Source organism: Penicillium atrosanguineum (genome assembly GCF_028827265.1).
Source record: "Penicillium atrosanguineum strain IBT 20685 chromosome Unknown utg000008l_segment0_segment0, whole genome shotgun sequence".
NCBI lineage: Eukaryota > Fungi > Ascomycota > Eurotiomycetes > Eurotiales > Aspergillaceae > Penicillium > Penicillium atrosanguineum.
In genome coordinates, this window is record NW_026623140.1 from 617002 (window position 1) to 636223 (window position 19222).

At 50.6% G+C, this 19222-nt stretch overlaps 8 protein-coding genes across 8 annotated transcripts; 5 read left to right on the plus strand and 3 right to left on the minus strand.

Annotated features, from left to right (window-relative positions):
• Nucleotides 1-344: 344 nt before the first annotated feature.
• N7443_009724 (GNAT family N-acetyltransferase) lies at nt 345-1079 on the plus strand (the record flags this gene model as incomplete). The annotated part of the gene is made up of 1 exon (XM_056889780.1): nt 345-1079. One exon carries the CDS (start codon nt 345-347, stop codon nt 1077-1079), a length of 735 nt encoding a protein of 244 aa, XP_056736271.1.
• Nucleotides 1080-1483: 404 nt separating this feature from the next.
• On the minus strand, nt 1484-2181 carry N7443_009725 (GPI anchored serine-threonine rich protein; the record flags this gene model as incomplete). Its single annotated transcript, XM_056889781.1, has 3 exons — nt 1484-1838; nt 1905-2003; nt 2066-2181. The coding sequence occupies 3 exons, from the start codon at nt 2179-2181 to the stop codon at nt 1484-1486; spliced, it is 570 nt and encodes a 189-aa protein (XP_056736272.1).
• Nucleotides 2182-3004: 823 nt separating this feature from the next.
• N7443_009726 (alanine--glyoxylate transaminase) lies at nt 3005-4217 on the minus strand (the record flags this gene model as incomplete). The annotated part of the gene is made up of 2 exons (XM_056889782.1): nt 3005-4076; nt 4129-4217. 2 exons carry the CDS (start codon nt 4215-4217, stop codon nt 3005-3007), a joined length of 1161 nt encoding a protein of 386 aa, XP_056736273.1.
• Nucleotides 4218-5398: 1181 nt separating this feature from the next.
• On the plus strand, nt 5399-6214 carry N7443_009727 (vacuolar protein sorting-associated protein 29; the record flags this gene model as incomplete). Its single annotated transcript, XM_056889783.1, has 5 exons — nt 5399-5455; nt 5521-5535; nt 5592-5852; nt 5906-6004; nt 6059-6214. 5 exons carry the CDS (start codon nt 5399-5401, stop codon nt 6212-6214), a joined length of 588 nt encoding a protein of 195 aa, XP_056736274.1.
• Nucleotides 6215-6927: 713 nt separating this feature from the next.
• Nucleotides 6928-7715, plus strand: N7443_009728 (polyadenylate-binding protein; the record flags this gene model as incomplete). The annotated part of the gene is made up of 4 exons (XM_056889784.1): nt 6928-6996; nt 7096-7352; nt 7412-7499; nt 7572-7715. The coding sequence occupies 4 exons, from the start codon at nt 6928-6930 to the stop codon at nt 7713-7715; spliced, it is 558 nt and encodes a 185-aa protein (XP_056736275.1).
• Nucleotides 7716-8579: 864 nt separating this feature from the next.
• N7443_009729 (NEDD4 family E3 ubiquitin-protein ligase) lies at nt 8580-11576 on the plus strand (the record flags this gene model as incomplete). The annotated part of the gene is made up of 9 exons (XM_056889785.1): nt 8580-8599; nt 8684-8706; nt 8789-8827; nt 8883-8988; nt 9059-9192; nt 9254-10487; nt 10546-10839; nt 10890-11027; nt 11081-11576. 9 exons carry the CDS (start codon nt 8580-8582, stop codon nt 11574-11576), a joined length of 2484 nt encoding a protein of 827 aa, XP_056736276.1.
• Nucleotides 11577-12723: 1147 nt separating this feature from the next.
• N7443_009730 (hybrid sensor histidine kinase/response regulator) lies at nt 12724-16658 on the minus strand (the record flags this gene model as incomplete). Its single annotated transcript, XM_056889786.1, has 7 exons — nt 12724-12935; nt 12986-13100; nt 13165-13453; nt 13504-14538; nt 14593-15321; nt 15375-16529; nt 16582-16658. 7 exons carry the CDS (start codon nt 16656-16658, stop codon nt 12724-12726), a joined length of 3612 nt encoding a protein of 1203 aa, XP_056736277.1.
• Nucleotides 16659-17582: 924 nt separating this feature from the next.
• Nucleotides 17583-18968, plus strand: N7443_009731 (fungal specific transcription factor domain-containing protein; the record flags this gene model as incomplete). The annotated part of the gene is made up of 1 exon (XM_056889787.1): nt 17583-18968. The coding sequence occupies one exon, from the start codon at nt 17583-17585 to the stop codon at nt 18966-18968; it is 1386 nt and encodes a 461-aa protein (XP_056736278.1).
• Nucleotides 18969-19222: the final 254 nt, after the last annotated feature.

The following is a 19222-nucleotide window of genomic DNA, read 5'->3' on the forward strand; positions in this document are numbered from 1 at the left end:
TCGGATCACCTTTCATGTTGCTGTGAGGTTGATGAACTGGCCATCGACTGCATGCATTACATGACACGGCAGCGATACGCCACCAGAAGTGAGTACATATCACCAACATCTTTTAGTATAGTCATTTGTCAGCCGAAGGCCCACCGAAGCTTGACCATCTTCACCTGTTTCGAGTAAAAAACAAGAGCTGGATGGTACTAAGCCAGCCACTAGTCGGGGCGCTATGACAAGACGCATTCCCCGCTTCTGCGCGGGACGCGAATCTCACTCCCGATCAATCATTGCCTTAACCAGCAGCAAATACTCTCAAATTCAAGAAAGCCCCGTATCGAACCATTCAGACTATGCCTGTAGCACTAACTGTGGCGCATATCGACGATATCCCAAACATCGTCGCGGCAGAGCGGGATTCCTTCGAGAATCCCCTCCAACCCATATTCCGCTTATATTGCCCTATATTTCACAGCCGAGAAGAATCAATAGCTAGCAACGCGACAGAATACCAAGAAAGCATCAGAGAGCAAGACTCAAACGTCGAAAATGTCTGGCTTAAGGTTTTTGACTCCGATACCTCAGGCAAAGAGACGATCGTCGGCGGTGCGCAATGGCTCTTCGTAGTCAAAGAAACTACTTCCATCGATCAACACGTTCGGTCTTTGGCAAGCCGCTATCCTGCAGGTGGAGCCACGATCTTCGCCAGCCAGGCATTCCGCATCCTGCGTGAAGCAGAAGCCAGACAGAAAGAAGGAAGAAGCGGAGAACATGCGTATGCTACACTAGGCACTTTCTTCACCATACCAGAGTACCGCAGGCGCGGTATAGGCCATACTCTCATGGAATGGGGACTGAAGCGAGCCGACGAAAAGGGTCTGGAGGCTTGGATTGAAGCTGTGCCGCCGGCAGTCCCATTCTATGAAGCCTATGGTTTTGTGCAAATGGAAACTACTCATTTGAACCCCAAACGCCCAGTTTCTCTGTCGGTGGAGGCTACTGCCGAATGGAATGCTACGGCAGAATCGCTTTTGCCAATTACTGCGACTGTTATGTGTCGTCCTGCGAGAACCAAAGATGCTGAATGAATTCTGAGTACAATGTTCCCTGTACGAGTTTATGATAATGACCACATTTGTGGTGTGGCTTGTTAAGTGTCGAGGTACTATTTACAACCGGACTATACACTTTACACAAATCTTTCGGAATAAGCAGTCGTAACCTCTTCCCTCAGACGTATTTGCACCCATTTGGAAGGAGCTTGCACCTTGGACAAGTAACCAAAATAAGTCTAAAAAAATACCTCCATAGAGATGTCTGCAAGTCAGAAAAGAGCCGAAAAACCAGTGCGGCGGTTCCTTTAGATTATCTTCCCGGTCAAGCTGTACAAAATAATAATCAAGGTTGAAAACACCTTAAACAACTCAAATTAACACTATGCAACCAAACCCAAACGCTTCAACTGATATATCAGGGCCATCTCCAAAGTCCCCTAAACAAAAACTCCCAACCCTAGCCCCAAAAACGCCAACCAGCTGCCAACAACCTTCACCCTCGCCGTCGCCGCACCCTCATTAGGCGTAGCTGTTGCCTCAAGTCCGGTCAACGACTTCGTCACCTTGCTATCCTTAGTATTGCTCTCAAGACCACTCCTAGACCCCGTCGGTTCAGCCATCATACTTGTAGATGTCAACATAGATGCCGAAGACATAGATACAGATGCAGATGGTGTAGCTATGCCAGCCGTTGTAGTTTGCGTGCCGTAGGCTTTTGCGGCGATGCAGTTTTGCTCGCGGATTTGTTGAGCGCCTAGACGCTCTTGGTCGTCGGGGCAGTTGTTGTAGCAGCTAGGGAAGATTGTTAGATTTGGGGATTTGCGATTAAGAGTGGAAATAGGAGGTTAGGGGACGTACTTGACGATATTTGTACTTCCTTGGCATTTACAATCCCAGTCGCTGGAGTCGCAGTTTTCCAGTGTGAACTTCATGGTCAATATGCATTGGTCGACGACTCTGTTTTCTGTTAGATTTTTTGTTGGTGATTCAAGCGGTAGAATGGAATGTATAGCACATACTTCTGGGCAGCACACTTCGTACTCGTGGCGGTTGCGGTGGTGGTGGCATCCTGGGCAGCGACGAGGGAAGCTGAGGCAGCGAGGATGAGCGGGAGTTTGGTAGTGAGGAAACGCATTTTGAATAGATTATGGTGATTTTTGATTTCGATGAGTTTTGGAGAAATTGGAAGGGATGTGCGAGGGTGTGATGTCAACTGGAAGGAGAATGCGGATGGGGGTAGAAATTCTTCGAGCAGAAGGATGATATTTGTCCCTACATATGGAATTTCCCCAGACATTCCATTATTTTGTAAAAGAATGGAAGGACTTCTTTCTGATATGGGTATGGGGTTCTAGACCCGGGGAATGGTACCTGAGAATTGGCTCTCATGGATGGATATACCCATGGATGTCTACTTAGGGCTTCTATGGTTCGGGGGCTAGTCTTGTTTTGGAAGAAGATTGGTATAAAATTTGTCGATCTTGGTGAGATAAATAGTCCGGGGCGGCTAGTTGGTATGTTGGACTTGAACCGAGCTTCTATTTACTAGGCGGATGGCCTTATGCTTTACTTGGGACATTTTGGTCGGTGGCTGGTGGAACAGACCTGGTTGAAATCCAGGAGAGCAAGTCATGTGGTTTGTGCATTCTTGCGAATCAAGGGGTACATTCATTGTCAAGAAAGGTAACATCTGTGTCTATCCGTTCAGGAATGTTGGGCCCTTTCTCATGGTTTACCCGCGGGACGAACGAACAGGTATCTGTATCAAATTACTGGGCCGGTTGTGTATCTATGAAAGAGTCTAGCAACGTGGAGCTGGAGATAATCTCCGGAGTTCATCAGAAGTGATATCATATAGATCAATGTGTCTATGGACAGCTTATCATGGCAGTAAATTCTATCTTGATGCACCCTATAGATACACCCGCACATTGTATTTTCGGACTGAACGTCCAGGCTTACAAGCCCTTGGCCTGCTTGGCCTCACCGAGAGATTCCTTAAGCGCCGCCAGGGCGTTGTCAACATCCTTACGGTTGGGGTCAGAGATACTGACACCCATGTGACCGAAGCGGATATACTTAGGAGCGATCTCCTTGTGCAGGCCAGCTGCAAAGATCACACCACGCTTCAGCAGACCGGGCAGAACGTCCGGCGCAATCAGACCCTCGGGCAGGTACATGGCGGTCATGCCGTGAGCCTGGCATTCGGGCTTGGGAGCCAGCTGGGTCAGGCCGAGCTCGGCGACAGCGGCCTTGACGCGGTCTGAGGCTTCAGTGTGGATAGCGAAACGCTCGGACATGGGGCGAGCGGTGATCTGGCTAAGAGTAGTGTGCAGGGCGTGGATGAGCTGAGTGGGAGGGGTAGCAAAGTACGAGGGCTTGTTGTTCTCATAGTTCTGCATGATGGGGAGCCAGTTGGCAATGGAGGCGTAGAAAGCGCCGGCGGGGGTCTTGCGGGCAGTTGCGGCCTGGATGGCGCGGCCGGAGGTCATCACGATGCTCAGACCGGGAGGGCAGCCGATGGCCTTCTGAGAGGCAGTGACCACGGCATCAAGGTCCCACTCGTCGAAGGCGATCTCCTCGGAACCGACACTGCACACACCGTCGACAATAACCAGGGTATTGGGGCTGACGCGACGGACGATCTGAGCAATAGTCTTGATGTCATTGAGGACACCGGTGGAAGTGTCGACATGGGTGGCAGTGATGACCTTGTAGGACTTCTCCTTAAGGGCCTGCTCGATTTCCTCGAAGGAAGGGCGGTCACCAATCGGGGCGCGAAGGTGCGTAACCTGGGCGCCGTAGGTCTCCAGGCACCTGCCGAACGAATCACCGAAGTAGCCGGTGTTCAGGACCAGGGCGTTCTCACCCTTCTCGATAAGGTTGGCGGAAACCAGATCCCAACCGAGGGTGCCACTGCCGGCGATAATGAAAGGCTGCGCGGAGGGGTTGGTGGATTGGAAGAGCTTGCGGGTGAGGGTCAAGGTCTCGCCGAAGACCTTCACGAAGCCGGGAGCGACATGGCTCTCGCTAAGATGGAGGGGTTAGGTCAGTTGATCTATAGAGGGGTGGACCGACTCACGCGTAGTGGGACATGGACTGGAGGACGGCATCGTCGAATTCGATGGGGCCCGGGATGAGCAGGGTGTTGTGAGGGGGTTGGGTAGACATGGTGGGCTCAGGCTCTTTGGAGGGGGAAGGAGGAATTGAGCGGTCGACGGGTTTATATTCGATGTCGTCAGGAGCGAAAGAGTTTCTCTCGGTCGAGAAGGGAGTGTTAAGCTCAGGCAACGGTAGGCGCTGATCCAGGTGTCTGGAAATCAGGCTCAAACGTTGCGTCGTCGACGTGGGAGCCAGCTTTCCGATTCGCGGCGGGCCGCGGGGTAGACTCTGGTGGAAGGGATTGGAGGGCTTGTGAATTCCCGAGGGAAACGCGATTTCGGGGATCGCCGCCGGTGGTTCGAAGGTTAAGGGCGAGATGCAATTGGCTGAGGAAGGGGAAGTATACAGCCCGAGTGTTTGATAGCTGTGATCTCTGAAATATTCTCCGGGAACTGGTTCCGGGGTAGGCTTATTTATCAAAGAATTGAAGGGATCCCAGAGACGCCATTCTCAACATTTTTTGGTCTCGGAGCCAGACGAGCGGGCGGAACCTCCCGGTTCTACAGTGCCTTGCCCTACGCTGTACACTCTATTCTATGGGAAACATGGGGTATGGCATATTCAAATCTTCTATTCGATGGTTTCTACACCAATTGCTGGTTTCCGACCATTTTATATATTTAAATGATAAATAAAAAAAAATAACACTTTCGTGGCTCATGCTCGGGCAGGTTCTCTATAGATAACCTTGCTATAGATCTGTCCCACCAATTTTGGATTACATACCTCCGTACTCCTTGGATATAGTCCTATTCCATAGAATGCATTTACAAAGTTAACTATACATCTCCACCTGAGGTCAATGCGACCCCCTCCCTGTAGCACTGCATCGGATCCCGAGCAGTCTGGTATTTTCGCAGTATGCATGGTCCTGATCATCCCAACATCTTCTACGGCGAGCTCCGCCATGGAAAGCATCGACGCAAATACCTTGTCATGGATTGGACTAGTACAGCCGAATTCAATCGGACGAGAGATTCGGTCTTGTGAGCCAATGCGTATCGGGAGGCCTCACGATGATCGGGACCGCCCCCGGCCTGATAGCGCTAAACTACATCGGGTAATCAAGTAGGGCATAGGGCCTGACGTGGCTTCCCCGCGAGCATCAACGGTCTGCAGCTGTAGGACTAGGGACTAGGACTCTGGGCCCATTGATCTCCCCCATCTTGAACTTGCCCCACCATTCCAATATGACCGCCCGCTTGGTCTTGGTCATCGGTGACCTGTTCATCCCCGACCGAGCTCCCGTGAGTGCTGCCTCAGTGTCGACCCGAACGTGATGATGCGACAACAGCTAACTCGTCATTGCTAGGACCTTCCGGCCAAGGTACGCTCCATCATGCGCCATGATTGATCCACGCCCAGCTAACTCCCCGATGCTAGTTCCGAAAGCTCCTCACACCCGGAAAGATCGGTCAGATCCTTTGTTTGGGTAATCTCACCGACCGCGAGACCTATGACTTCCTCCGCCAGGTAGCCCCCGACCTGCAGATGGTCAAAGGTGACTTCGACGTCGACTCTCCGAACCTCCCGCTCTCCAAGATTGTCAACCATGGCAGCCTGCGCATTGGCTTCACACACGGCCACACCATTATCCCACCAGGCGACGCGGATGCGCTACTGATCGCAGCCCGGCAGATGGACGTTGATATCTTGCTTTGGGGGGCACCCATCGCTTCGAGGCATTTGAGATGGAGGGCCGCTTCTTTATCAACCCGGGCAGCGCGACTGGTGCCATGAGCTCTGGGTTCACCCCTGAAGGCGAGGAGCCTACGCCGAGCTTCTGCTTGATGGATGTAAGCGTCGCAATAATGCCACTGTCTATGGAACTGTGCTAACGATAAGATTAGATTCAAGGAGATGTGCTCGTGCTGTACGTCTATCAGCTGAAGACGGACGCCAACGGAGTTGAGAACGTGTCAGTCGAGAAGGTCTCGTACCGTAAGAACCACGCTCCTGCTCCTACCCCTGCTGCTGCTGCTGGCGTGCCTGCGCCTGAATCTTGATCTATAATTCTACATTGGCCATCGTTACCCATTCTTCTCTCTCCGTGTATATAGTCTTCTCCCTATCCGCTCATCCCGTGTGTTTTGATTTCTTCATCGAGCTCGGATTCTACGCCTGTCAATCGATCCCCTGATACCTTGAGCTAGCTTTCAATTGAAACAATTCATAGATTGATCAAATCCAGTCAGATCAGGATTTATGCTGCCTAATGATTATTGTAGTGCCTCAGGTGAACCTGCGCACACTTCTTGGGTCATACCAGGATTCTGTCAATGCGGCCAAATATGATATGCTATTTGTAAAAAACAGAAGCGAAGGTGGATTGATTCAATCCATATGTAGTCTTCGCTGAGTCTTGCATAGGTATAAAATGTAGAAGTATGCTGTAGATGCCAAGAATCAGGCCGGCGTTCGTGGGAAATCCCCGCTAGTCCTAGAACGGCAAGCCTCCAGTTCCCAATCTCATCGCGCCTCGTCGTTCTCTCGCCCCGCAAGAGTGAATGGACCTTCATTGACCCGACTTTCTCTATTCATTCCAAAGAGTCTCTCCGCATATTCTTGGAGAACTACCGGGCTCTTTTCTACTATCCCAGGTCCCCGCGGATTCGCCCGATCGCTTCATAGAGCTCCAATTGCTCCTCGCATCTATTTTCATAGCTGCTGCACCGGCTACACCGATACAATATTCCCCTAATATACCTTTCTGATCATCATGTCCGCCGAAGGTACCGAGCTCAAGGAAGAGCAGCTCCCTCCCCAGGAGGAGGGAGGTGAGGAAGATGTACGTGGAAGCTGCGATGCGCCCAAGATCCATCGCAACAATCCCCCGCACCTGCCCTGAAACCGCTGGGAACTATTCACTAATGCATTGATTTATCAGGAGGAAATTGCCGCCATGAAGCGACGAGTTGCAGAGATGGAGTCTGAAGCCGCCAAATTGCGCGAGATGCAATCCACCCTTGACCAGCAGTCCGAGAGCCTCCAGGAGAACAAAGAAGATATCGATGCACGGAGTATATTCGTTGGCAATGTGGATTACGGTGCCTCGCCCGAGGAGATCCAGGCACACTTCCAGAGCTGCGGTTCTATCAACCGGGTTACCATCCTGCTGGACAAATTCTCCGGACAGCCGAAGGGGTATGTTCTTTATCATCTGAGATACGAGGGATGCAGAAACTGACAAGAATGCTTCACAGTTACGCCTACGTTGAATTTTCCGAGCCTAGTCTTGTGGCCCAGGCTTTGATCCTGAACGAGAGCGTCTTCCGCGGTCGCAACCTGAAGGTGAGTTCAGGCGACTTATCGGCATCAAACCTGCTTCAATATTGAACCAGGAGCCTAACATTGATCAAACAGGTCACTCCCAAGCGCACTAACCTGCCTGGTATGAACGCCCGGGGTCGTGGACGGGGCCGTGGCCGTGGTGGCGGCCGTGGCTTCCGTGGCAGCTATCGTGGTGGTGCCTATCGCGGCCGGGGTCGTGGCTTTGCACCATACTAAGCGTGTGACTCGACCGTTCGAGTCCACTCTCTATTTCTTGCCCTCGACCGGCAGATTCATGCCGGGAGATCCCCACTCCGCCGGTCCCGCCATGACATGGTTGTAGAATCCCCAACCGAAATGAATTGGATCTCTCATCGGGCTCTCAGGATGTGGTCTTTGGAGTACAGGGTTATCAGGATGTACAATAAGCGAACAACTTCGAGAGCTTGGTTGCAGGCTTTCGGAGAGTTGTGTAATTCATGAAATCGTTCCTCATCAATGCCATTACCAGCATCATCTTCTTTGGAGCAACACCACTTGAAGATAGTAGCTAAATAGCACATATTTCAATTTGTCCAAAATTTAGGATACGAGCATAACTTCGTTGCCTAGACTTACCTAGCCTTACCTAGTAGGCTTAGCAAGAAATAGACAGGGCAATACTTTTACTATAATTATCGTCGCCACCTCTCCGCCCGTATCCGTCAGCACCGAGTATTACGTACGCCAGGAGAATTTCCGCAAGGCCAGTTCGAGTGTGGCTAAGGCTTTAGATATTCGAGCCAGATGAATTTAGGAAGTGCTCAGCCCCATAAAAGGCGATTAAAGTACCCGCTAGGTACCCCGTACACAGCCAATACGTAGCGCGAGTACCTGCGCCATACACGGATTACCTGAGAGCCAACCCTGCCTAGTTCCCTCCCTCTTTCTCCTCCTCATCATCCTCACCACCCACCCTCCCCCTCCCCCATTCCACCTTCACTTGGTGGATTCTCTTTACCTGCCCACCTCCTGTGCATGTACGCTGTCGTTTCGGCTCGGGCTTGATCGATCGGCCGTTCCGCACCTGCAACGGTGTGCTTGTGAAGCAACCAGGGCAACATGGCATCCAATCTGCCAGCGTACGTGCCCACCCCCTCACATCGAAGTTTTTTCCTCGATCGGTAATTCTCCTGGGTGTTTCTCGCTGACTTGTCGAATTGCAGCCAGCCAAATCTCCGGGTAACGAGTAAGATCGCCTTGTTCTCTTGCCTTGCGAGGCGGGACTCTGCGGGGTTCGTCATGACTCGGAACTAACACTTTCTTCGCAGTTATCGCGGCAGATGGCCTGTACAAACGCGATGTCTTCCGTGCGTGGTTCACCTTGATTTAATATAGGTTGGGTTGAACTGACTCGTATTCTAGGTTTCCCCGATCCTTTCGCCGTGGCCACAGTCGGAGGCGAGCAGACCCATACGACCTCTGTCATCAAGAAGACCCTCAACCCCTACTGGAACGAACCCTTCGATTTGTACGTGATATCCCCTTCTGCTGGATATTAGTGAGGAATATATGGGTGTTAACTGCAGTAATCGCTATAGGAGAGTGAACGAGGACAGCATTCTCGCGATTCAGATCTTCGACCAAAAGAAGTTCAAGAAGAAGGACCAGGGCTTCCTCGGCGTCATCAATGTGCGCATTGGCGATGTCATCGATCTTCAGATGGGAGGCGATGGTATGTTTGCGATAGATACGATTTGAGTCATGCCCCGCCACTGACCTTCACGCCTTAACAGAAATGCTCACTCGCGACCTCAAGAAATCGAATGATAACCTGGTCGTTCATGGTAAACTGATCATTAACCTATCCACGAACTTGGCCGCTCCGCACCCAAACCAGCAAAACGGTGGCCTCCGTCCTCAACAGGCTCAATCCTCAACATCCAGCGGTCTTGTACCCCAGGTCGCCGCCCCATCCACGCCTTTGTCGGGCGGGGCTAGCCATGCCGATGCGTCGCCCGCCGCCGCGTCAAGCTCATCATTGAACCCCCGCAATTCCGCCGCTCCACCGCCTCCCAGCGGTGCTCCCCCGGGAGCGGGAGCCCCGTCTCGTGCTAACATGAGCTCGTTCGAAGACAGTCAAGGCCGACTACCTGCGGGATGGGAACGTCGGGAGGATAATTTGGGACGAACCTACTACGTCGACCACAATACGCGCACCACAACCTGGTCTCGACCTTCAGCCAATTACAACGAGCCCGCTCAGCGCAGTCAGCGTGAAGCCAACATGCAGCTCGAACGTCGGGCCCACCAGAGCCGAATGCTACCCGAAGATCGCACCGGTGCTAGCTCACCTAACTTGCAGGATGGCCAGCAGGCGGCTACACCACCTCCTGGTATAACAGCCCCTGCTGCAGGTGGTACCGCCGGTGGTACTGCGCCCGGATCCAATGCCAATGCCGTTTCCATGATGGCGACAGGAGCCACCACTGCAGGCACTGGTGAGCTTCCAGCAGGATGGGAGCAGCGTCATACTCCCGAAGGACGCGCTTACTTCGTGGACCACAACACCCGGACAACGACCTGGGTCGATCCTCGGAGACAGCAGTACATCCGCATGTACGGCCAGAACCAACAGCAGGGTGGAAACAATACCACTATTCAGCAACAGCCCGTGTCGCAACTTGGACCGTTGCCAAGTGGATGGGAAATGCGTCTTACCAATACTGCTCGTGTGTACTTCGTGGACCACAACACCAAGACAACTACTTGGGATGATCCTCGTTTGCCTTCATCATTGGATCAGGGTGTACCGCAGTACAAGCGTGACTTCCGTCGCAAGTTGATCTACTTCCGATCCCAACCCGCTCTGCGGATCATGTCTGGCCAGTGCCATGTCAAGGTCCGCCGTAATAATATCTTTGAGGATTCGTATGCCGAGATCATGCGACAGAGTGCTTCTGATCTGAAGAAGCGCTTGATGATTAAGTTCGACGGTGAAGACGGCCTGGACTACGGTGGTCTTTCTCGGTATGTTCTCTCTACACTTAGTGGTGGTATTACCTTATTTATACTAACAATGCCGCAGTGAATTCTTCTTCCTCCTCTCTCACGAAATGTTCAACCCCTTCTACTGTCTCTTCGAATACTCCGCCCACGATAATTATACCCTGCAGATTAATCCCCACTCTGGGGTCAACCCTGAGCATCTCAACTACTTCAAGTTCATTGGCCGCGTGGTCGGCCTCGCTATCTTCCACCGTCGCTTCCTGGATTCGTTCTTCATTGGAGCCTTTTACAAGATGATGTTGAGGAAGAAGGTCTCTCTCCAAGATATGGAGGGTGTCGATGAAGACCTGCATCGAAACCTAGCGTGGACTTTGTAAGTTTGGCCTTCATTTGAGCGGCTGATCTGAACTAACAATTCTGTAGGGATAATGACATTGAAGGAATTGTGGAGCTTACTTTCTCCGTTGATGATGAGAAGTTTGGTGAGCGTAGCACAGTTGATTTGATACCCGGTGGCCGGGACATCCCTGTCACCAACGAGAACAAGCCACAGTACATTGAGTAAGTTTGCACGTGCTCAGATGCAATAGATTTCGCGGCTGACCACTCATCAGATTGGTTACGGAATGGAAGATTGTCAAGCGGGTCGAGGAGCAGTTCAACGCATTCATGTCCGGCTTCAACGAGCTGATCCCCGCGGATCTGGTGAATGTCTTCGACGAGCGGGAACTCGAGCTGCTCATCGGTGGTATCGCCGACATCGACGTCGATGACTGGAAGAAGCACACCGACTACCGCGGCTACCAGGAGCAAGACGAAGTCGTCCAGAACTTCTGGAAGATCGTCCGCACTTGGGACGCCGAACAGAAGTCCCGTCTCCTCCAGTTCACCACCGGTACCTCCCGTATCCCCGTCAACGGATTCAAGGACCTTCAAGGATCCGACGGACCCCGACGCTTCACGATCGAAAAATCCGGCGACCCCAACGCCCTTCCCAAGTCCCACACTTGCTTCAACCGCCTCGACCTGCCCCCTTACAAGACCCACGACGCCCTGGAGCACAAGATGACCATCGCAGTGGAGGAAACGCTTGGATTCGGGCAGGAATAGAAAATATTTACTGAACCAACCCAGATCCTTTTTTGGAAATGCATATGCAGAATTTCCTACCATCTGTTCGTCTTGCGAAGTACTTCTGTACTATCTCCTCTAGGCAGTGCAAAACCACCAACTCCTTGATTTCTTCCTACGATTCCCCTTCGTTACGCTAGCGGTCTCCCACATGAACGAATCCCGTTCTATCCAGTCGTTGCTTGCTTTTGCGATTTTTACCTTGTCGGTGGCGCTGTGTCTTGTATATAGGTCTCGTGTCTCTGTATCATTGTGTGAGCACTCAGTTGAATTATATCCGTCATTAGCGGATTTTTGCCTTTCCGTTAATATACTTGGAATGAACTATATAAACTATGGATGGACGAAGCTGCGAGACGCCACGTCGAAACGAGAAGGTGTACCTCCCAAGGTTCTTCGATGGTGCAGCTCAAGAAACCCCAGCATGAATAACATCTCACTACTCCGGCTCTTTCGACTCTAGACAGAAGCGGAGAATTATCAGTGATATAGGTCCAACTCCATCGTGAATTCAAGTCAAGCTCAGATACAGATACTAAATTTAGATCCAATGGTCAATTTTACACGACCATAGTTCGTGATTGCCGCGACTTGCCGAGATCGGCCGATCTTTAATTTTGATGGATGAAGATCGCTCCCTGTGTAAGTTAGATCTACCCAGCCTGTGGGGTCTTTGTTCCTAATTTGCGGGCAAGGCAGATATTATGAGCCTTGGGTTTCAGCTACAGCCGGATCATGAAAATTACACATATTTGGTTCTGAATAAGCCTTTGTGACCGTGACGGCCCCTTCAGATTATCTTCTTAGAAGGGCTGTGCCTGGAGATGTAAACCTTTCGAAGGCGTCTAACGTATCTATGCTGCGCATGGGATGCTCAGTCCATCAATGGGTCACTTGGTTTGTTGGAATCTCTGGCGAAGAGACCATCCCTAGAGTATATCAATTTGTCCACCATAGAGGTTTGCAAAGTCTATAATGCTGGCACGCGAAAACCTTGAAACATATCAAGTAAAACATAATTAATACCATCACATAACTGTGTACATTGTGAATAGAAAAAAGCAAACTCCAAACACCGCGCTTCAAAACATCGTGAACCGTACACATTCGAGGTGATATCATTCAATCAATCGATAGCCATAAGCCCTTTGAGCTCATGAAGGGAGAGGGGTTTGATTAAGTATTGGTTTATTCCTGCTTTCTGGGCCTGTTGCTGCATTGATTCGGAAGCAACGCCAGTCACAGCCATGATGCAGGATGGCCTGAGACGTTTTTCTTTTTCGTATTGGCGGATTTTGCTGGTTGAGACTAGGCCGTCCATCACGGGCATTGATATATCTGAATTAATTAGTAGGTGGCTTCATGATGGGTCGGAATGATAGTCTTACCCATTAGGACGAAGTTGAATTGTTGGCTGGATGCCATGTATTTCTCCAAGGCTATTAAACCGTTGGTTGCTGTTTCGTAGCTGCAGCCGATCTTGCGGATGAATGTTGCCATGATCTGAGGATTAGGTGTTAATGCCTGCGCGGTATGGGTTTCTGGACGGAGACTAGTGGAAACGGACCTTGAGGTTGATGTCATTATCATCGACGATGAGCACATGCTTGGTTTTGGGCTGCAGGGTAGTTTGAATCGGTAACTCGACAACAGGAGCACCTTGTGGCTTTTTCTCAACTACTGCCTTTGGCGTGGTCTCTTCTTCGTCTTCAACGGGAGGGGAATTCGAAGGAGTTGAAAATGGATCGTCTGAGATAGTCAAAGAAGTCATAGTAGGAACAAACTCGGACTGTGCTGATGTCTGATGAAGCTCCAAAGCTCGCCGCACAGCAGTCTGAACTTTGTGTGGACCAAATCTATTTGAGCGTCAGCAAATATCCGGGCCTTGAAGATGAGTCAGACTTACGGTTGAGTAATCCAGATGACAGTTGGCGCATACGTCTTCTGCATGCTCTTGCTACCAAGAATGACAATATACTTGAACTTCGCTTCCATGGCCTGGATAACTTTAAGGCATGAGGAGCCTTGTGCAGCAGCCTCGAGCACCGCCTCCTCGAAAACCACAACATCACCTTGCGCTTGCTCGAGGGACTCCGCCAAAGAAACACTCCATCCGAATTGGGACATGAAGACATCGGCAAGAGTACTTTGGATCGAAATTTTCCGCTTAGCGTCGACGGACAGCACTCCCGTGGGAACCTCATTTAAATCCGGATATCCGTTGAATGCAACCAGACACGCCTGCAATGGCACATCAATTCCATCGACGCCACCGACGTTTTGTTTCAACATTAGTTGAGGCGGAATAGAACCATCTGGATCCTGAACGGGAATATAGACATCGACCTGGGTGCCAATACCCAACTCACTTCTCACGCTGACAGTGCCATGGAGGGACGTAACAAGCTGGCGAACGATGCTCAAACCCAACCCTACGCCTTCTGTCAATGAATCTTCTTGAGCAAACGGCGAGAATAGCTTATGTCGAAGGAAATCGGGCGCAATTCCGCTACCAGTATCGGTGATTGAGAGGTGGGCGACAAAATTGTGCGACTTTTCTGGAGCGGCTACCGATAGTGAAACCTCGACAAACCCGGATTTCGTCCACTTGAGAGCGTTCCCTAACAAGTTCATGACGATGCGTCGCCAGGCTCCAGGTAGAGAGCGAACTATCCAGGACTGGGACTGCTCGATGCGGACCACCAGCGACATGTCGTGGGCACATATTCCACCTGATTTGGCCTCATCAATCCCTGGGGAAAACCTGACGATGTCACGACCTGTCATTCTGGGCGCTCTCTGACCAGTGTATAGGATGTTCGTCACTTCTTCGACGAGATGTCCCAGGTCAAAATCGGAGACGAGACTTGAAGTCTCACGTTGACGCTTCCCCTTGGATTTTTTAGCTTGGGTGAGGTTGTTGATCTTGCAAAATTCAAGCCTGGCTAATGGTTAGTAAAAAGAGCATTACAGAATCAGTAAACAGGAGACTTACAAATGATCTGTGGTATCCAACAAAGTCAAACCAGACGTCTCGATCATCCTGATCATATCCTCCTGTGCCGGTTCGAGACACGTAGCATGCAGCAGCTCCGCACTTGCCAAGATTCCGTGCAACGGCGAGCGCAGCTCGTGGCTGACAGATGAGATGAAGTCGAATTTGGACTTTTCAGTTGTTATCCAATGCACTCTGGAGACCTCAGACACAATAGAATCTCCAAAGACTTTGAAGTAATGAAGTTCCTCCATACCTAGAACACGGTGAGAGTCGCGAGCCCAGACAAGTGTCCCTGCCATCCAGCGAGACTTGTGATAATCCCACAGAGGAAGGAATAAAACCGAATCGGCACTAGGAACGAGCTTAAGGACCTGTTGAGAAATTGTTTGTATTTTCTTTGCTCGAAATCCAGAGGCAGTGACGCTTCCAAAAGACAGGTAGTCTTCAGTTTCGGCAGAGTCGGTCGAGGTAAAGATCTGGCCTTGAGGGAAGAAGGCGATTAATAAGGTCAGCAACTCTTCTGTGACGTGAATGATGGAAGCAGCATCGCCCGGTAGTGCTTTTCCAAAAGCAGAGCTTAGAAAATCACACGGTGTGTCAAGATCTTCTGAAGCCGAGCCCGAAAGCCCCAGCGGGGTGAGAGATGGCGTAACTGGAAGCGGGGGAGACACCGGCGACACGGATTTCGGTAATGGCTCCCAGCTGGCATGCTTAATGGGAACTTGGCTAAAGCTATGTTAGTGACTCTGAAGGCAGCGGTTAATATAAGAGTAGCTTACAAAGACGGGTTGCATCGAGCAGCATCGAGGAAAGCAACGCCATCAAGGTCCATCGAATCCCGAAGCAAGACACTGGCGCGTGCGAAAATTGACGTAATACGATCGGATATGGGAATGCTGTCTGCAAGAGAGACCAACGAAGCGTTGTCTAAAGTTGATTTGAGTTCCCCGGGTCCTGCTGTATTTTGGACATCATCCATCGGCCTTTCTTCTCCTGGGCTAGACATAGAAACCGACAGGTTCGAGTCGAGTGAAGAGGGCTCAGTAGACCCGGGAAGTGGACTGAAGAAAGTAGATGTGTGTTCTGTGCGGCTGGATGCCGAAGATGCCGAAACGACACTGGCGCCAGTGACAGTGACTCCGTCGAGCGAAATAGGCATCTCTGCATTGGAAGCTAACGATGTCGATTCCAGTCGACGCCCACTGGAAGCTTCGCGTGGATCAAAATCTGAGTAGTCCTTGACAAAGCTGGTCAAGCCTTTAACCAAGCGTTCTGACCGACGATGGTCATTAACCACTCGCACATTTTCCAGATGATGCACAATAGCGTCAGATATTTCTTGGAGAGTGTCAACATCGTCTTCGCTAAAGTCGGCTCGCTCTCTTGGCTTATCATCAATCACACAATATGTACCAAGGATAATCCCGGACGGGCTCTTGAGGGGCACTTCGGCGTAGAATCGAAAATGGGGCCATCCTAGAACATATGGTCGATCTTTGAAGCAGTCTTCCTTGGACAGATCGCGGATGATATAATGGGTTCGGCTGGCGGTGATGTTGTCGGTATCAATTATGTAGGACGGGTCTTCGCCGGTAAACAGGCGGATCGTATGAGGACATAATCCCCATTTCAAATCGAGCGACATCACTCCAAGATATATATCATCGTTAGGCAGGTGAGAGTCTTTATTTCGCAAAGAGACCGACTTTGTCGCTTCGGCGATGATATGCTGGTTGGTCCCGTCGACGAGGGAAATGAAGGACCGATTACACCGAAGCCGGTGAGTTCCGAGCTGGGCTAGCGCATTCAGCGTAATGTCTGCTGAGATATCGCAAGCTTTTGGCTGTTCGTCTTGTTGAGGGGCACCATCTTGCGATCGCTCACCCTCCGCAGACGGATCCAGAGCCAACGGTCGATCCAAAGCACAGTAGTACCTAGGTTGGCGGTGGTCAGTGCTATGATCGGCGGTAAAAAGGACTCGCGCACCTTGACAGTTCCCGGATTCTCTCTCGCTCAGCGTCACCTGGTGGCTGGTGAAAGCCCAGAGAACCCTCGAAATCCATGACTTTCACGACGAGGCATGCCTTGACCAACAACCCCGTGGGCAACGGATTCAAAGAAAACGGTCGGAAAAAGGGTAAATAATTGAGTAGAGGACTAGCGACCGTACTAGTCTAGACTCGTTCAAAACCTGCTTTCACTGTTTTGGTGAGCCACCTACGGATAACCCCACTGCACCGTTTCCATTGGAGGTGATGTGCAAAGCAATGCCTAGATTGGGCTAGCGTCGCCAACAGCTTCTGGCTGTGTGATCTATTGCGACCCAGGCGCTTCTAGACGCCGGGGAAGGTCTCCGGTAACACCTTGCTTATCCGGGAGGACCAGCGGGTTGATTTCATCACCTGATCCGTGCTACCCAGGCCTCGGTTAATGTAGGGCATGAATTTATTTCCAAGCTAAACCTTTGATTCAGTTTTTGATATGTTTGCATCTTGAACGCCGGGTCTATTATCAAAATTGATTCACTTTTCTAATTCTAATGTTCCTCAAGTTCCTATTCCATCATTCCCTCCCTTAGCGCCCTTGAAATTTCCAAAAGATGGGTCAATTATTTAACCTTTGACCGTGAAATAAATTCGGCAATTTAGACCGATAATCAAACGTTGTCAAATAAGGAACAAGACGTAGCCAATGGTCGCTTAATGATGCCGTGCTAAGAGGCGGCAATGACTCCACCTTATCACCACGTATAAATGGTGGGCGGCTGCCATCATTGCGGGGAAGCTACCAAGTCACCTCGAATAGTAAGACTTTGCTGCATAAACTCGATGAATCCGGACTCGAGGATCAGAAAACGTGTACCAACGTCTTGTCGGCGCTGTCATCGTCGGAAGCAAAAATGCGTCGGCTTCCCTGTGTGCTCGAATTGTGAATCAGCCAAACAGTCGTGTTGTCGAGCTGAAAGCTCACCGTCGTGGCATCATGGTATGTCCAAGGGCACGCTGGCGCATCGAATCGAACTTCTCGAAGAACAGCTGGCTGCTGCCTTGGAGGGAAATGGACCAAACGCGCCACAAGAACCACTGAAACTACCCTACGTAACTGATCAGACATTCTCCCATCTTTCAACAAGGAAGAGTAATTTGACTGGAGTTGTGCGCTTTCTAACCCTGGGCTATGCAAACAAGGAAGATTCAACTTATCTGGGACCATCATCTGGACTATCACTCGCCGAAAACGTCAATCAAATAGTTCACCGTGGAGTCGGGACCAAATTACTGCCCGTCCACGCAGGACAGTATTCAGATGCAGTACGCGATGAGGATGCAGGGGCTAAGGCATCACCTCCCGATGATGAAATCAGCTCGCGGATTCTAGACGTCTACTTCAAAAACATGCATGCACGCCTCCCGTTTCTGGATCGCAGTGAAATCCTAGAGCTGCACGCTGAAAGACACCAACCGCCAGGGAAAACACCCGAAGAGCAATTTGGCAAATTCAAGATGTTTATGGTCTATGCAATCGGAGCCGCAATACTCCAGACGACCGAAACATACAATTCCACCCCACCTAGTGATTTCCTGCTCACTGCACTCTGTTTTGATCCTACTCTTCGAGAATCGATCTCAGTTGCCAGTGTAGAAGCAATGGTACTGATTGTCATATACAATCTCCGAACAAACTCGAACTCAAGTGTGTGGTACATGATCGGCTTAGCGATGAGGACTTGTGTGGACTTTGGATTCCATCGGAAAGCCCGGTACGCCAAACTGAATGCACATGAATCCGAGAAGCGACGCCGACTGTTCTGGACAGTCTACATTATGGAACGACACACGGCATGCTCATTGGGACGTCCATTCAGTATCGCAGAAGAAGAGATCGACGCTGAACTTCCCTCTAATCTCGATGACTCGATAGCCGACGACGAGATGATAACACAGATCCTGAAAGGGGAGTGTCGCACTGAAAGAACGCCAATACCGACCCTCGGCAGATTTATTGCTTCCATTCAGTTACAGCGTATTGTGTCCGAGATTAACACCCGCATATATCGACTCGACAAGCAGTCTTCCTCCCTAATCTCTGAAATCGCTCCACTCATGGAAAAGCTCGAGGCGTTCAAGATAAACGTACCATCGCTAGACCTCCAAGATTGTGACTTCGTGTATATGCATTGGAATAATTCAGTGCGGATACTCTTACAGCCATTTTTGAGTGTTCTTCATCCCCAAGACGGATACATAAGAACATGTCTCTTCGCGTCTGGACAAATGTGTCAAATCTTCAAAACCCTTCGACAGCGAGATTCTTGTGGTCATTCTTTTCTTCTTATGAATTCGGTGTTCATGGCTGGCCTGACCATGTGGTAAGTTCGCACCACGATTTTGGAGATTAATCTAACGTGACATTGAAGCTTTTGTCTCTTTCGCTCCCCTAATCTTTGGACACCGGCCGTATCAAATGACTTGCGTGCTTGCTCATCAGCGCTTTCTGTTCTGGCTGAGCGCAATAATCGATTAAAAAATTACCGTGATGGACTTGAGGCGGTCATCGATCGGGCCATGGAATTCGTTCAAGAGACGTCTCAAGCCAGCCATTCTTCTGCAAATGCGCCAACCCAAAG